The sequence below is a fragment of the Vigna unguiculata genome, chromosome 9, assembly GCF_037176805.1.
Source record: "Vigna unguiculata cultivar grain cowpea cultivar isolate G323 ecotype 2 chromosome 9, ASM3717680v1, whole genome shotgun sequence".
NCBI lineage: Eukaryota > Viridiplantae > Streptophyta > Magnoliopsida > Fabales > Fabaceae > Vigna > Vigna unguiculata.
The window spans coordinates 44,561,022-44,575,599 of record NC_140800.1 but is presented as its reverse complement, the minus strand read 5'-3'; the positions used below and the strand labels follow the sequence as shown (position 1 = coordinate 44,575,599).

The 14,578-nt window shown below is 33.7% G+C and overlaps 2 protein-coding genes across 3 annotated transcripts; both read left to right on the top strand.

Annotated features, from left to right (window-relative positions):
- Positions 1-1,000: 1,000 nt before the first annotated feature.
- On the top strand, positions 1,001-5,007 carry LOC114195974 (phosphatidylinositol/phosphatidylcholine transfer protein SFH8-like). The gene is made up of 14 exons (XM_028086429.2): positions 1,001-1,244; positions 1,488-1,782; positions 1,858-1,957; positions 2,041-2,307; positions 2,401-2,478; positions 2,574-2,675; positions 2,778-2,827; positions 2,912-3,011; positions 3,117-3,215; positions 3,323-3,439; positions 3,535-3,661; positions 4,070-4,404; positions 4,514-4,588; positions 4,682-5,007. Exons 1-14 carry the CDS (start codon positions 1,229-1,231, stop codon positions 4,697-4,699), a joined length of 1,779 nt encoding a protein of 592 aa, XP_027942230.1. The 5' UTR covers positions 1,001-1,228; the 3' UTR covers positions 4,700-5,007.
- Positions 5,008-9,390: 4,383 nt separating this feature from the next.
- Positions 9,391-14,200, top strand: CYP722A1 (cytochrome P450, family 722, subfamily A, polypeptide 1). 2 transcript variants are annotated; one of them, XM_085666341.1, is made up of 10 exons: positions 9,391-9,720; positions 9,809-10,127; positions 11,426-11,617; positions 12,327-12,504; positions 12,655-12,734; positions 12,842-12,928; positions 13,077-13,155; positions 13,246-13,352; positions 13,628-13,746; positions 13,834-14,200. In XM_085666341.1, exons 1-10 carry the CDS (start codon positions 9,488-9,490, stop codon positions 13,949-13,951), a joined length of 1,512 nt encoding a protein of 503 aa, XP_085522467.1. In that variant the 5' UTR covers positions 9,391-9,487; the 3' UTR covers positions 13,952-14,200. The 2 variants fall into 2 exon arrangements, with proteins under 2 accessions (XP_085522467.1, XP_027902059.2); XM_028046258.2 differs by having other exon boundaries at positions 9,414-9,720; positions 11,468-11,617.
- Positions 14,201-14,578: the final 378 nt, after the last annotated feature.

Sequence of the window (14,578 nt, the reverse complement as noted above, 5' to 3'; positions counted from 1 at the left end):
ATTATATTTTACTAATGGAAATTACTAAATAACACAGCTAAAAAAATACGAGCACCCTTTAAAATGTATGAATTTCACAAAAATTACATATTTCCTATTATTTAGTTTACAAATTTCAATCTGTTCCATAAATTCATCAAAGTTAAATCGCTTATTGTAGTAAACATTTGAAATCATTAAATATTTGATGATATAGTAACTTTAAAATGTAATTAGAGTGACCCAGAATATATAATAAATGAATTATAATTTTGCATATTTAAAATAATAATAATAATAATCTAATTTAACATTTTTTAATAATATTAAATCATCACAATTTCAAGATAATTCTGGTTATTTTTCAGAATACAGCATATATTATGTTTCATGTACTATTAAAATTTACTGTTCAAGTATTCAACAACTTTGACATTTTTATTATCGCAGCGGGATTTAATTAGAAAAAAAAAAATCATAAAATAAAAGGATGTTTGAGTAATGCTTAATAGGAAAGACTGTAGGGTGAAAAGTGTATGACAAAAGATATTTTCAATTTTATGAAAAATAAACGTTTTTGGTAGACGTATAATTGATTTCTTGAATAAATGTTTGTAAAATAATTCCATCAAGATTAAAAAATCATTTGACAATAATTTGGAAGTGATTTTACCATTTTACATTTTTCAAAATGATTTTTTTTTTTATATAACAAATTGTGACACTGTATACTCCAGAGCACACTAAATTATCTTACATGATTCATGCTATTAGAAAGGAGAAGAAGGATAAAGGGAAACCAAAATAAGAATTAATATATATATATATATATATATATATATATATATATATGAAAAAGTTAAAGAGGGAGGTAAAATTGGCGCCAAGTTGCACATGATGAACTCATAAATGGTGGACCCACCAATGCAGAGTTAGGAAGATAACATCTGAAACATGGAGATAATTTACATGTGAATGAGGTGAAGCATATATAAGATAGATTCGTGTATCAATTTGTTCATAGATTTCTTTTGTTTCTGAAAATAGGATGTTGTATCCAAATTTACTGTACCATTAATTTTGTCTTCCGCCGACACTCCGTGTGTCCGCTTCATTATTAACGAACACTCCGAAAAGGAATGAACCAACTTACGTGTCATTCACCCCAAAACAAAAAACAAAAACGTTATAAGTTTTCAGATTTATCTGTCTTGGATTTCTGTTTCACTTCCCCTCCGTCTTCGTTGACATGTCAACTAACCTCTGTGAGTAATAAAAAAACTCTCCCTTTTCTTTCTTGTTTCGAATTGTGCTTTATCATCGTTATTTCGATGTTTCTTGGTTAAGAATTTGTGTCAAGATTTCGTTTCTTTTACATTTTAAGGTGTAGAACAGCTAGCTGAGTGTGATTGACTGGAATTAAACTTCAGTGGATTGGATATTTGCCAAGAAATTATTAGTTCTGTATGAAATTTAAAGTGTTGAGAGTTTATTGTTATTTTGATTAGGCTTTGAAGGATTGGATGAAAGAAGAGAGAGGAAACTGAGTTTCGAGAATAATTCAGAGGATGAGCGGTGGAGAAGAATTGGAAGTCTGAAAAAGAAAGCACTAAATGCATCAACCAAATTCAGACATTCTTTTAAGAAGAAAAGAAGCAGAAAAGGTTGTAGCAGGAGCAATTCCCTCTCCATTGAGGATGTTCGAGATGTCAAAGAGCTTCAAGCAGTGGATGCATTTCGACAAGCACTTATGTTGGATAACTTGCTACCTCCGATACATGATGACTACCATACGCTATTGAGGTCCCAAACACTCTAACTAGTTTTTTTTTTTTTTTTCTTACACAGGAAATTCACGTATTAACACATTTCTTGCAGATTCTTGAAAGCAAGGAAGTTTGATATTGAGAAAGCAAAGCACATGTGGGCCAACATGATCCAATGGAGGAAAGAATATGGAACAGACACAATAATGGAGGTGAAGCATTTGATAAAATAATATGTATTCGATTTCATGATCTGAACATTGATGTATACTACACTGTGGTTTCTGGTGTGTAGGATTTTGAATTCAAGGAGTTGAATGAGGTTCTGAAACACTACCCTCATGGCTATCATGGCGTGGATAAGGAAGGAAGGCCTGTTTATATCGAGAGGCTAGGGAAAGTTGATCCCAATAAGCTTATGCAAGTAACTACCTTGGAAAGGTATTTGAGATACCATGTTCAGAGTTTTGAGAAAGCTTTTGCTGTTAAGTTTCCGGCTTGCTCTATAGCTGCAAAGAGACACATAGATTCAAGCACAACTATTTTGGATGTTCAAGGCGTGGTAAGTTTTGTGTGTCTAAAAGACCAATGAATGTTTCCTAAACAAAATTTAAGGTTGGAGTTTGTAATACTATACTGTCTTTATGCTTTCCAGGGCTTCAAAAACCTAACAAAGTCTGCACGGGAGCTGATCACCCGTCTGCAGAAGATTGATGGTGATTACTATCCTGAAGTATGTAGGTTTTATCTTCATTTTGTTTGAATTTTCTTATTGTTCATTCATCTAGTGCTTCTAAGTTCTATTCTCTAAATGATACTACTGTGTAGACACTCTGTCAAATGTTCATCATCAATGCTGGTCCTGGTTTTAAGATGCTCTGGAACACAGTGAAAACATTTCTTGATCCCAAGACCACTTCAAAGATCCATGTACGTGATAATTTTGATTTATTGTTTACGATTAACATTCCATATTTTTGGCTCGGAGGTAATTTAGGTATAGATTTAATTGACACTTGAATGTTCCATTAGGTTCTCGGAAATAAGTTCCAGAGTAAATTACTTGAGATTTTAGACGAGAGGTAACTGTACATTCAATTCTGGTAATGGAGTGATTTCTCAATCAACTTGTTATTTGAGAATTCTGACTAATCGTAACTTTGCAGCGAGCTTCCAGAATTTCTCGGTGGTACGTGCACTTGTGTAGATCAAGGTGGTTGTATGAAGTCAGATAAAGGGCCATGGCAAGACCCAAACATTTTAAAGGTGACTGCTGTAATCAATAAATTTTAATTAGCTCTCTCAGGTTTTTAGTTCTACTTTGCATCTTACTGAGTCTGTGATTCAAGTAGAACAATTTTGAGCATGCAGATGGTTCTTAGTGGTGAAATGGGATGTTCTAAACAAATAGTTACTGTTAATAACGACGAGGGGAAAGTGATTGAATGTGACAAGATATCTTATCCAATGGTAAAGCTTCCATAACCATCTTGAATTAACCCTGAAAATTTGGTGAGTTTGGAATTTTCAGATGTTATATTAACAAATTCTTGTCTTCTGGGCTTTTGATAAAACAGATTAGAGGTGGCAGTGATACATCTACAGGAGAATCAGGATCTGAAGTTGAAGATATTGCTTCTCCCAAAGCGTGTGGGAACTGTATTAGCCCTATGTTAACTCCTGTCTATGAAGAAGTGAGTGACCATGGTACATTGATACTGATCTTGAGGTTGCAAGAAAAAAAAAATGTTTCAATAAGTTTAATTTTAAGTGACTTTACGTTTATCAGGCAAGACTGGTTGGTAAGGCTAGTGATGGTGGTCGAGTAGTTGAGCATGTTCCCATGGTTGACAAGGCCATTGTTGTTGGATCAATGCAGAAACAAGCAACATCGAGAAAGCTACTTTGCTCAACAGGTTATATAGTTCATGCACAATTATTGGTTTTGACATGCCATTATTGTTGGCTGAGAATGGATATTATTGTTACTTAAAACCTGCTGGGATGGATGTAGACACTTATTTGTTTTTTCTTTAACTGAACCAACAAATGACATTTTCAAAATATCTGTCATAATTAATTTCTAAGTTGGCATACAGAAAAAAAAAATCTAAAGGAATGAGAAGCTTGCAATTCCAATTCAATAACCATCCGCGTTCATTGAATCTGTACTTTACTACTTACCATTCCGAAGAGAGATGAAAATACGTCAAACTACTTTAATTTTTGCATGTAAAATAAACAATGTTACTTGGATTTGATTGCTGAATTTTTTTTTCTTTCTATCGAGTACTGAAATGTGAAGAATCTCCTGAGTGTTACAGCTGGCATCATTTTGGCCCTGTATACTTTTGCTCGTTCAATAGCATTTCGTGTGACGAAGGGAATACGGCACTCAGAATCTGGTTCTGCCTCAAATGTTCTTAACATGGCTGTTGGTTCAACAAATAAGGAGGAATCTCGTCCTCCTTTACGTGCTCCCGGATTCACAACGACAAACCTTTCCTCATGTACCTTAAAACGCCTCGGGGAGCTTGAAGAGAAAGTTGACATGCTGCAGTCAAAGCCTAATGTGATGCCATACGAGAAAGAGGAGCTGCTCAATGCTGCAGTTTATCGTGTGGATGCATTGGAAGCAGAGTTGATAGCCACAAAAAAGGTTTATATCCATTTCTGAATCACTTTTTAAACTTTTGGTGTATGTGTGTGGCATCATGTTCAACAATTTTGTGTATATCTATAACTGGTGTGTTTAACTTTGTGAACAGGCTTTATACGAGGCTTTGATAAAACAAGAAGAACTTATGGCACACATAGACAGTGAGGAAAGAGAGAAATTCAAGGCAAGTCGATGATGTTTGCATCTTGTTTAGATGAAGTTCTAGTTATGATGTATGGGGACTCTTAAAAGTGTGTTCTATCTGTTTGAAATGCAGAGAAAGGTTTGCTGGTAAAGAAGACAACGTGCATGGTCGAGTTGTTCGATGGGTGGTTTCAGTATCATACTTCTCTCCCTCCACAAATATATACATTATATGAGGAGAACCAATTGACGGGCAATGATGTATAAAATTGCAGGGAAAGATTGGTTTGTATTTCTGTCATTTTCCAAATAAATTTTCATGACATCATGTTAGAATAAAAAAATCACAGTGCACGAACATAAGCAATATTTTGCTTGGCAGAAAGATTGATAATGGTACAACACCGATTAGACTGAGTTAATTACATAATGAAACAGTAACTACTATATTACATCGGATCTCTGACATGAATTCAACTTTTATCTCATCCATCATCTTTTACCTGAGAACGTTTGTACTCAACTCCTGTTAATTTTCGGATCATGATGATTTTCATTGCATCGGGTTCTTCAGTCACAGTCACCATGATTACGTACAAATTGAGGACGTAATCATGCTTTTACAAGTTGCTTTTGCCTGCACCTTGAACGGAGCAGTTCTACTGACGCTAGACTTCTGCAGTACATAATAAGCCCGTCAGATATGTTGGTACCATTAGCAATGTACCATTGATCAAGCTTCCATTATGATCCATTTCAATTAAAACAAAAGAATTGAGGAACGTACAAACGTAGGAAACGATCCGGTGTATGCTAGAACAAGATTAGCAGCTCCTTCGCCCCGGTAAACCCACTTACCTGCGTCCTCTTCCTGTAAAATGACCTCCATCAAACAGCTCTAGTAATTGCGGCTCAGATCCTTCATTTGTTGTAACTCTGACGTGATTCTCGAACCCAAATTTTCATTAGCTTAAACTATTTGGTTAATTATTCAATAATTGTTAAATTGTTTTTTTTTTCTGTGTGGCCTAACACAAAAAGGACATTCGACTGCAATATTATTTTGTTTTCTCATAAACATATAAACATATATTGAAAATGGATGTACCTTAGTCTAGAATTATTATTTTTACCGGATGTCAACCTTTCTATCGCCATGGGAATCGCGACGGAACGATGGTTTGAAAAAGAAAATGCATTTAAAAAGAGATTTGAAGTCGTCTATTTTGGAAAATTATGGAAAATCATAAAAATAAAACAAGTTTGTGAAAAACCAGATTTTGGATCCGGGAGTCAGTTAAGCGTAAGAAAGATATTAACACCCTACAGCACCCACTCGAGAACAATACCTTTAACTAAATATGCAAAGTTGATGTGATTTTCAAAATGTTAATTTTTCAAAAAATAATGAAACAATAATATTAAAAAGAAACAAAAATATTATTTTAATTTTTTGGGTCCGACAATGATTGACCTTGGTCCTTGGTCCTACGTATTCTCATTCAAATGAGAAATCAGGGTTACGAAGTTGGATATTTAAAAAAAAAAAAACTATTTGGGGAATGATTTAATTTAATGAAAAATTATTTTTGGTATTTTTCATTTTATGTGATTTTTTATAATTTTCAAACCTTTTTGATTTTTTTTTGAAATATTAAAAAGGTGGAAAGAAAGGGTAAAAGTTAAAAACACAAATATGAGGGTGTAAAAGTGTGAGTAGGGATGGCAATTAGGGCCTGGCCCGCGGGCCAGGCTAGGGTAGTGAGCCCGCATTCTCGCGACCCGCGCGAGCTGGCCCGCAAGCCCGCATAAAATTAAAAAAAAAACTTGTACTTGTGTATATCAATTACTTCTTTTATGGACTCTTGCATTAACATTTCAAATTCTTGTATAACTGGAAAAGACAAGTATTATGTAATTTTTAATGTGCTAAAATTTAAAAAATACATTGTGTATGTCATAATATGAATATGATGAAAATGTTGAATTATCAATTTATCATCTAATTCCCCAAAGTCTTTACTTAATGTTGTGAACTTCTTAAAGTTTCCCAATCTTTAAACATTGAAACTTTTATCATAAAAATTAAAAAAAAAATTAAAAAATTAAAAAAAAAGCGGGCTGGCCCGCGGGCCAAGGAGTATGCGGGACGGACCAGTGTTTTCAGCCCGCATAAAGTATGCGGGACGGGACAGGCCAGCCCGTGTTGTACGGGCCTTATGCGGGCCGAACCTAAACGGGCCAACCCAGCCCGCATTGCCAACCCTACGTGTGAGGTGCATGAAGCAAGTCAGGTGTGTACGGTAAAAATGGGAGTACAACAAATAAAATATAAAACAAATCCAAAAGTAACAATAAAACATGCAGGGGAGTGGAGTCAGTAAACATGGGTGTGCAGGAAGTAATCAAGGAAGAGCAGTGACGTTTGTAAGTGATAAAGTCCAAAACAAGACGTTGGGTGTATGTAGCAACTTGAGGAGTGCGACCAAAAAATATAAAACAAAATCAACAACAATAAGACATGGAGGTGTGCATAAGTAACATGGGGAGTGTACGAAGAAACAGGTGCGCCATGCCCTAAACCCTAACTGCTCAAAGAAACAATAGCAAGCCTTCTCTCTCTCGACACCATCCGTCTGCTTCACACGCCACCACGCAGCTAGCTCGCCGGCGACGTCAACACCCTCCTCGGTGGCTCGACCGCTTCGTTCTCACGCACATATCGAACCAGTCCGCTTCGTTCCCCTCGCGTGGACCTTGTCTCCGCAAGACCAGTTCCCGCTATGCCCTCCGCTGCACCGCCACAGCCAACCAAGACTTGCCGCCATCGTACCGGCCACCGCGATTGGGACACTCGAGCACCATGGAAACCCAACACCTGGCCTTCGCGACCCAGATCGCCTCCGCTGCGCGCCAAGCCTCTCATTCTTCTTCTCGCGCGTATAACCAAGTTTGGGAGCCATGACACCGAGCCCTACCGTTGCGCGACCATCCATGATCGAAGCCGCCGATGATTCTCTTTCTTCTCTGTTTCTGATTTGTGCTTGGGTGTGAATGATTTGGAAACAGATTCATATTTGGGTGTGAATGCAGGGGTTGAAGTTGAAGGTTGATGATAGTGAAAAATGACAGTTGGGAGTGTGTACCGTGATCGAAACGGAGGATATGGATAGTTTTATTAATGGAGAGGGAAGATTGAGAGATGATAAGGTTGTAGAGGATGGAGGTGAGGGCGTGATGCTGATGATGGCAAGAGAGATTGAGGGTGAGGTGGTGGAATGGTGCGTGATTGGGTGATGAAGGTTGCAGTGTCTGGACTCTATTTCTCTGTATTTCCTTTTTTTTTTTCAGGTGCAAGGTACAGGTAGTTATAAACTTTAGTGGCAGAGGTGCTAGGGAGCTGATTCTTGGACGGTTTTATCAGAGAAGAAGAAGGGAGAATGTGAAGCTGGATTTGTAAACTCGTGGTTGGCATTTGAGGTTGAATAATTGGGGTTGAGCGATGGAATGTATAACAAATCCAGCATAACACAACATCTTATTCATTTAAGTAAGAGATAATTTCACGTTCACTTTCATCCAAACATTCATGAATTGGAAGGTTGTGCTTACCTCTTGGAGTCTCTCTATGTTTGGTGGAGGTGTGATTAATGGGCTCTCTTCCTGTTCCAGTTCTTCCTTTCAGTTGGTCCGAGGGTGCTGGGAGCCAAGAAAATTGAGAGCTAATAAGATTTCCCCCTTCCTTTTTGTTCGTGTTTAATGTATGCCCCTTATCTGGGAAGTGGCGGTTGCTTCTCCATTGTTGTGTCTGCCACAGAGTCCATTTTTCCTCTTCAATCAATTCATGCATATTCATGCATATGCAGCCATTTTCCCTCTTCGATCAATTCATGCATATGCAGCTATACTGATTTAATTATCTTTTTTGTGTGATGAGTAGCAGCATGTTCCAGGAGGGAAGGGCTAGCCTAACGTGCGCAGGAAATTGAATGTTCCACAATTTTTTTTTTTTTTTACTTCTTTTTTTCAAATCTGTTTTTTTTTCTTTTCTTTCCCCTTTTTTAATCCATTTTTTCTTCTTTTATCTTATTTTTTTAAATAAATGATAAATAATAAAAGACAAAAAATAAAATAAAATAAAATAAATATAAATAAAATAGAAAACAAAGAAATAAAGAAATAAAAAAAGAAAGATAAAAAGACAAAATAAAATCGAAGTAAAATAAAATAATAATAATAATAATAATAATAAAGTAACAATAAAATAAATAAGTAAAAAAAATATCAGAGTGTTGATACTTTCAATAACTTGATCTAAAACCTTTTATAATTCAATTATACATCCCTTTTAAAAAAATAAAGTCATAATTTATTTAGTAATCACTTGAAATTAACCCACTAAAATTAGCCTTACGGTGAATAGGCAATAAAGCACTACTTGGAAGTCACTACGTACTGTTGATAGTTACATGTTCAATCACCACCATCTTCAATTGCAATGGCTTTCTAAACAATTGCGCAACACTAATTAATAATTTCTTAAGTTAAAGACAAATTAATTTAAGACACGTTTCGATAATCTTCTCCAAAAAAAAAAAATAGAAAACAATAAATTTAATTTTTTTACAAGTTAAAACCAACACCGTTAACTTAAATATAGTTTTATAAATAAGCCTAAGATGATGTTGTCCACCAAAAACTATGATGATTATCGTCTAATAATTTCAGAGTATCTAATAATTTCTTATTTGCAATGGTTAACGATGTAATGTAGCATTGTCCCACTTGAGTCTCAAAGTGGAAGCCTCAATGTTTCAAAACATACTCCAGTGCATGTCGGCCATATAACTCCTATGTGCTACATATATGTAGCACTACCATTGTTGTCTATTGAGCAAGATATCTGACCACCATAGAAGAGAAGTGAAGAGAGACCAAAATGCTTTCCAAATTGGTAGAGGAGCATCCTTACCTTTGCTGCCACGTTGGTCTCTTGTGTTTTCTTTTATTCTGTCAAAAAGCATGGGCACTTTGGTGCACAAACAACCCCTCTCAGCCCAACATTCCTCCGGGGAATCGAGGATTACCCTTTCTCGGAGAGACACTTCAGTTCATGGCTGCCATCAACAACACCAAAGGAGTCTATGAATTTGTCCAAGCTCGCCGACACCGGTAACAAAAATATCCCATTCTATCTCTTCTTTTTCTGACTTTTCTTATTTCTTAGAATTATTATGTATATATTGTTTGGTTTTTACAGGTACGGAAAATGCTTCAAGACGAAGTTATTCCGGGAAACGCACGTTTTCATATCGGGAACGGAGTCGGCAAAAGTGATTCTGAACAACGAGGAGAAATTCTCGAAGAAGTATATGAAGTCAATCGCTGAGCTTGTTGGACGCGATAGCTTGCTCTGTGCTGCACACCAACATCACAAACTTATTCGCGGTTCTCTGTTTTCTCTGTTCTCGACGCAATCTTTGTCTTCCTTCGTTGAACTCTTCGATTCACTTCTTCTTGAAGCTACAAGTAGCTGGAAATGTGGATCTGTTATCGTTATTCAAGATGAAACAATCAAGGTATTTCAATTGAACGAAAATAGATTAAGCATATTCTTTATGTAAATTATGTAAATAGCTCTTATAACACTATAATTTATATTTCAAGATCACTAATGTTTTAAACTAAAAATAATTATCAAAATAACTAAGTATTTAAATATAACTTCAAGTATCATACCGAATGAAAAAACAAAAAATAAAGTTGAGTGCCGAATAGAAAAAAAAAATATTACCACTAAATTTTAGTAATTTTGTATTGAAAATAATGTCGTAATTTTATAAATAACTCATACTTTAAAAATGATTAATCTCTTTCGTTTATCTCATACAAATTTTATAAGATGCAAAATTAACAAAATTTCTCTCTCTCTCTCTCTATATATATATAATTAATTAAAAAATGGTTTTATTTTTGGCAAAACCTTTTGAAATAATTTCCTGACTAAAATAATTTAAACATCTTCAAAAAAAAAATAGACTCAGCCAACTTGTTGACTTGAAAAATTAGTATATTGATGTGGTATTTGATTCATTCAAACTACAAAACGACTTTCTAAAAATTCGTGAACTGAATGAAATGGAAAAATTGGTCAATAAAAAATATTTTGTGAGAAACAATTTTTTTTTTTATGAAAACGTCTTATTATAATATCTTTCTTATTTAAACTTTTCATACTTGAAAAATATTATTTTGTATTCTTCAAATTTATTCCTTATTAAATATTTGATTTGATATTCTAAATGTACCTTTAATACTATTTTTCTAAAATACGTATTAATTCCTTTCTAGTATTACTAAGTCATGATACTACATTTTTTAGGAAAAATGTTATAATTTTATTGTTCTATTATTCATTAATTTCGGTTGAATCATTAAATCATTGACATATAATCCAGTCTTAGAACTTTTATTTTAAAGAGATGTTTATTTTTTGGGCAGTTACTTTGATATTATCAATTTTCTCTTACTACCATTTAACACTTCAAAAAAATATTATTTTATTATAATATTATATATATATTTATTTGTATAATGTTAATAGAATATTTTATTATTAAATTTGGTATCAAATAAGTCAAAACTAAAAACGATGTCAAAATAAAACAAATTTAAATTTAAAGACAAGATAAAACCATATATATACATAACAATTCATGGATTATAATCATGGTAGCTAAGGAAAAGTATTTTTTCATGAAGGTAAAAAAACTTCTCTCAAGTCATGTATAACTTCCCTTTTTTTTCTTTATTCTCGTCTTCATCCGTTTTATTAATTTGTTCTTTGTTTCTTTCTTCTGTCTGAAAAAAATGTTAGTTAGTGAACGAAATGAGGTTGAGGGTAATGTTTTTAATGCAGCTGGCTTGTAAGGCGATGTGCAAGATGCTAATAAGCATCGAAAATGGGTACGAATTAGAGAGCATGCAAAATCAGGTTTCTCGTTTGGGTGAAGCAATGTTAGCCTTACCCGTGAGGTTACCCTGGACCACATTCTACAAAGGCCTTCAGGTAAACATACAAATCCTATTACCTCATCTAATTCAACTCCCGACCCAAAACTACCATAAACATATTTTTATTAATTTTTGATTTAATTAGTCGGATGATACACACTTTTATTTAGATTTGATACCCGCTTTTAAAATGATGTCAATTGACTCCCAACTTTTAAAAATATGTCTCAATTAGATCTTTTTCAGCAAAAAATTATTAACACCGTTAACGGTATTGATATTTAAAATGACTTACAAAAATAAATATTTATATTTATATTAAAATTTAGTGGTAAAAGTCATGAATTAAGTTAAGTGAACCGTTTTAATAATTTTTGTCTGAAAGGGATCTGATTAAGACACTCTTTCAAAAGTTGAAATTAGATTAAAACATTTTTAAAAGCGGGTATCAAACTGAGACAAAAGAGGATACCATCCAACTAATTAAACCTTAATTTTTTTTTAATATTTAGAAGTCAAATTTAAATCTAATTCAAATCTACCAAATCAACCTCTAAAATAAAGTTTATACTTACTTATATACTACAAATTCGTTTTATCTTTAATGGACTTAAAATTTCCGATCACTGAACTGAAAAAAACTGAAGTTCAGACCCAACCTCTTTTAATAACTCAGCACAAGTTCTTTCACATCATATTTTCATTACTAATTATCAAGAAACAAACTTTGAAATGTGAATTTAAGCTTTCGAGTGAAAATGCAGGCTCGAAAAAGGATAATGGACATATTGGAGAAGACTATAAGTGAAAGAAGAAGTGGAATTGCGAGTAACCATGTAGATTTCCTTCAACAACTTTTGGATGATAAATTACACGACGATGGAATCCCAAGGCTAACAGACAGAGAGATCAAAGACAATATCTTAACTATGATAATTGCAGGTAAGGTTTAGTACGAACCATCCAACCCCAATACAGAGAAATTAGTATATAGTTCATGATAATTACATTTTTAATTTACCAATCAAGTTAATAACACGTTATAATGAAATTAAACAGAATGACATAATCTTAAAACTATCGAAATCGCAGGACAGGACACGATAGCAAATGCAATGACATGGATGATAAAATTTGTGGATGAGAATCCGCTAGTTTTTAATACCCTTATGGTGGGTGAATCTTTTCAACTTGGTTTATGTTTACATTATCCAATGTTCTTTCAACACTTTCTTCCTTTTGGGTTAGTAAAAAGTCGTAATTTTTGATAACTAAACAGAAGGAGCAACTTGAGATCGAGAAGAATGGTTCGAGAAATTCATATCTTACAGTAGAGGCCCTCAATGAGATGCCATATGCTTCTAAGGTGTGTGTATGTTTGTACTTTTCTGCAGTGCTGCATCAAATTTACTATTAATTATAGTTTCTGATACAATAATTTATTTTCTCTTCCTTTTTATTTATCTCAATTTTTGTTTTTTTTAAAAAAAGTTGATATTGATGCACTCAAACAGGTTGTAAAGGAAGCATTAAGAAAAGCATCTGTGGTACAGTGGTTGCCCAGAGTAGCACTGGAGGACTGTGTTATTGAAGGTAATTAACACTAAATTTCTCATGCATGCGTATGATGAACTTTGTGTAAACTTAAACGAGAAAAAAAATGAAAGTGGTGAAATGTTATAGGATATAAAATCAAGAAGGGGTGGAACATTAACGTGGATGCTAGATCGATACACCATGATCCAACGGTGCACAATGATCCGGGTGTGTTCAATCCTTCAAGATTCCCTGTAAGTCCAAACTACAAGAAAAATGAAAATCTAAATTTGAGAGTTAGAAATGAATTTGGATTCTCCGTTGATTTTTTGTATGTTGTTTCTTTATTGTATTTTCATAATTCAGTATACTACTAATTTTAACATTTTAAAATATATTAAAAAAATATTTAAAATATCAGTACAGTATATTTTTAATACCTAATAAAGAACGGCACACAAAAATTAGTAAAAAATTTGGACTCGTAAAAAATAAGAAAATAAAATGTTGGAATACAAAAATATTGCAGGAAGAGTCAAAAGCATACAGTTTCTTAGCTTTTGGGATGGGAGGAAGGGCGTGCCTAGGGAAGAACATGGCCAAAGCCATGATGTTGGTGTTTCTCCACCGTTTCATCACCAATTGCGAGTGGGTATTTTCTATCATTAATTAGCTTAATGCTGGTAATTAACATGGTAGTTATATTCAAGTAATTAAATTGTTTGTATTATTAAGGTGGAAGGTGATTGATTCTGACTCAAGTATTCAGAAAGGTGCACTTTTTACGAAACTTAAGAGCGGATATCCTGTGCGTTTGATCTCGACGAGGAATGACCAAAACATAACCATGTGATGTGACAACATAAACATTTACACTTGCAAGCAATTCGAACGTGGGTTTCAAGATTTTACCCATGGATTCAGGGTTGGCTTTTGAGTAACCAGTATTTAACTCGTACAGTTATCTATTTTCAACGTTAGTTACTATACTCATGTGATCCACAAATTACTTTTGTTGTCGAATTGTTAAGAATATATGATGTAAATATAAATGTTAAATGGATATGAATGTGTTATTTCATAGGAAATGGTTAGGAATCAAGTGTAAATATAAATTTTATATTGGTTAGAAATAAGAAATTAGAGTATTATATAAGAATAAAAGCTCATAAATTCAGTATTTTAAAGTGTTGGGTTGAGAATGGTGTCACTAATATTTTATTTCATTAAAAAGAACGGTCATACATAAAAGACGGAAAAAGAGTACTCGTGTACAAATAAAGATATAATCAAAATTGATGCATCAAATATCAATTCATCAAAATTTTATCACATTCCCACAGTCAATAGGAGATGAGTAATAATTCCATATATGAAAGTTACAAACAATTCCAGAACATCTAAAACCAAACAAAAAATATGCAGTTCACAGTTGTTTTCTGTCGGTAATGAATTCTCAGGTTTAGTTTTGGAAAAATGA

Bases quoted from the DNA above. Each gene is read 5' to 3' on its own strand.
- CYP722A1 (XM_085666341.1), top strand. From the start codon at position 9,488: ATGCTTTCCAAATTGGTAGAGGAGCATCCTTACCTTTGCTGCCACGTT. The intron at 9,721-9,808 runs GTAACAAAAATA...TGGTTTTTACAG, and splicing joins GTCCAAGCTCGCCGACACCG to GTACGGAAAATGCTTCAAGA. The intron at 12,735-12,841 runs GTGGGTGAATCT...ATAACTAAACAG, and splicing joins TAGTTTTTAATACCCTTATG to AAGGAGCAACTTGAGATCGA.
- LOC114195974 (XM_028086429.2), top strand. The intron at 1,783-1,857 runs GTCCCAAACACT...CATTTCTTGCAG, and splicing joins GACTACCATACGCTATTGAG to ATTCTTGAAAGCAAGGAAGT. The intron at 2,828-2,911 runs GTAACTGTACAT...GTAACTTTGCAG, and splicing joins CTTGAGATTTTAGACGAGAG to CGAGCTTCCAGAATTTCTCG.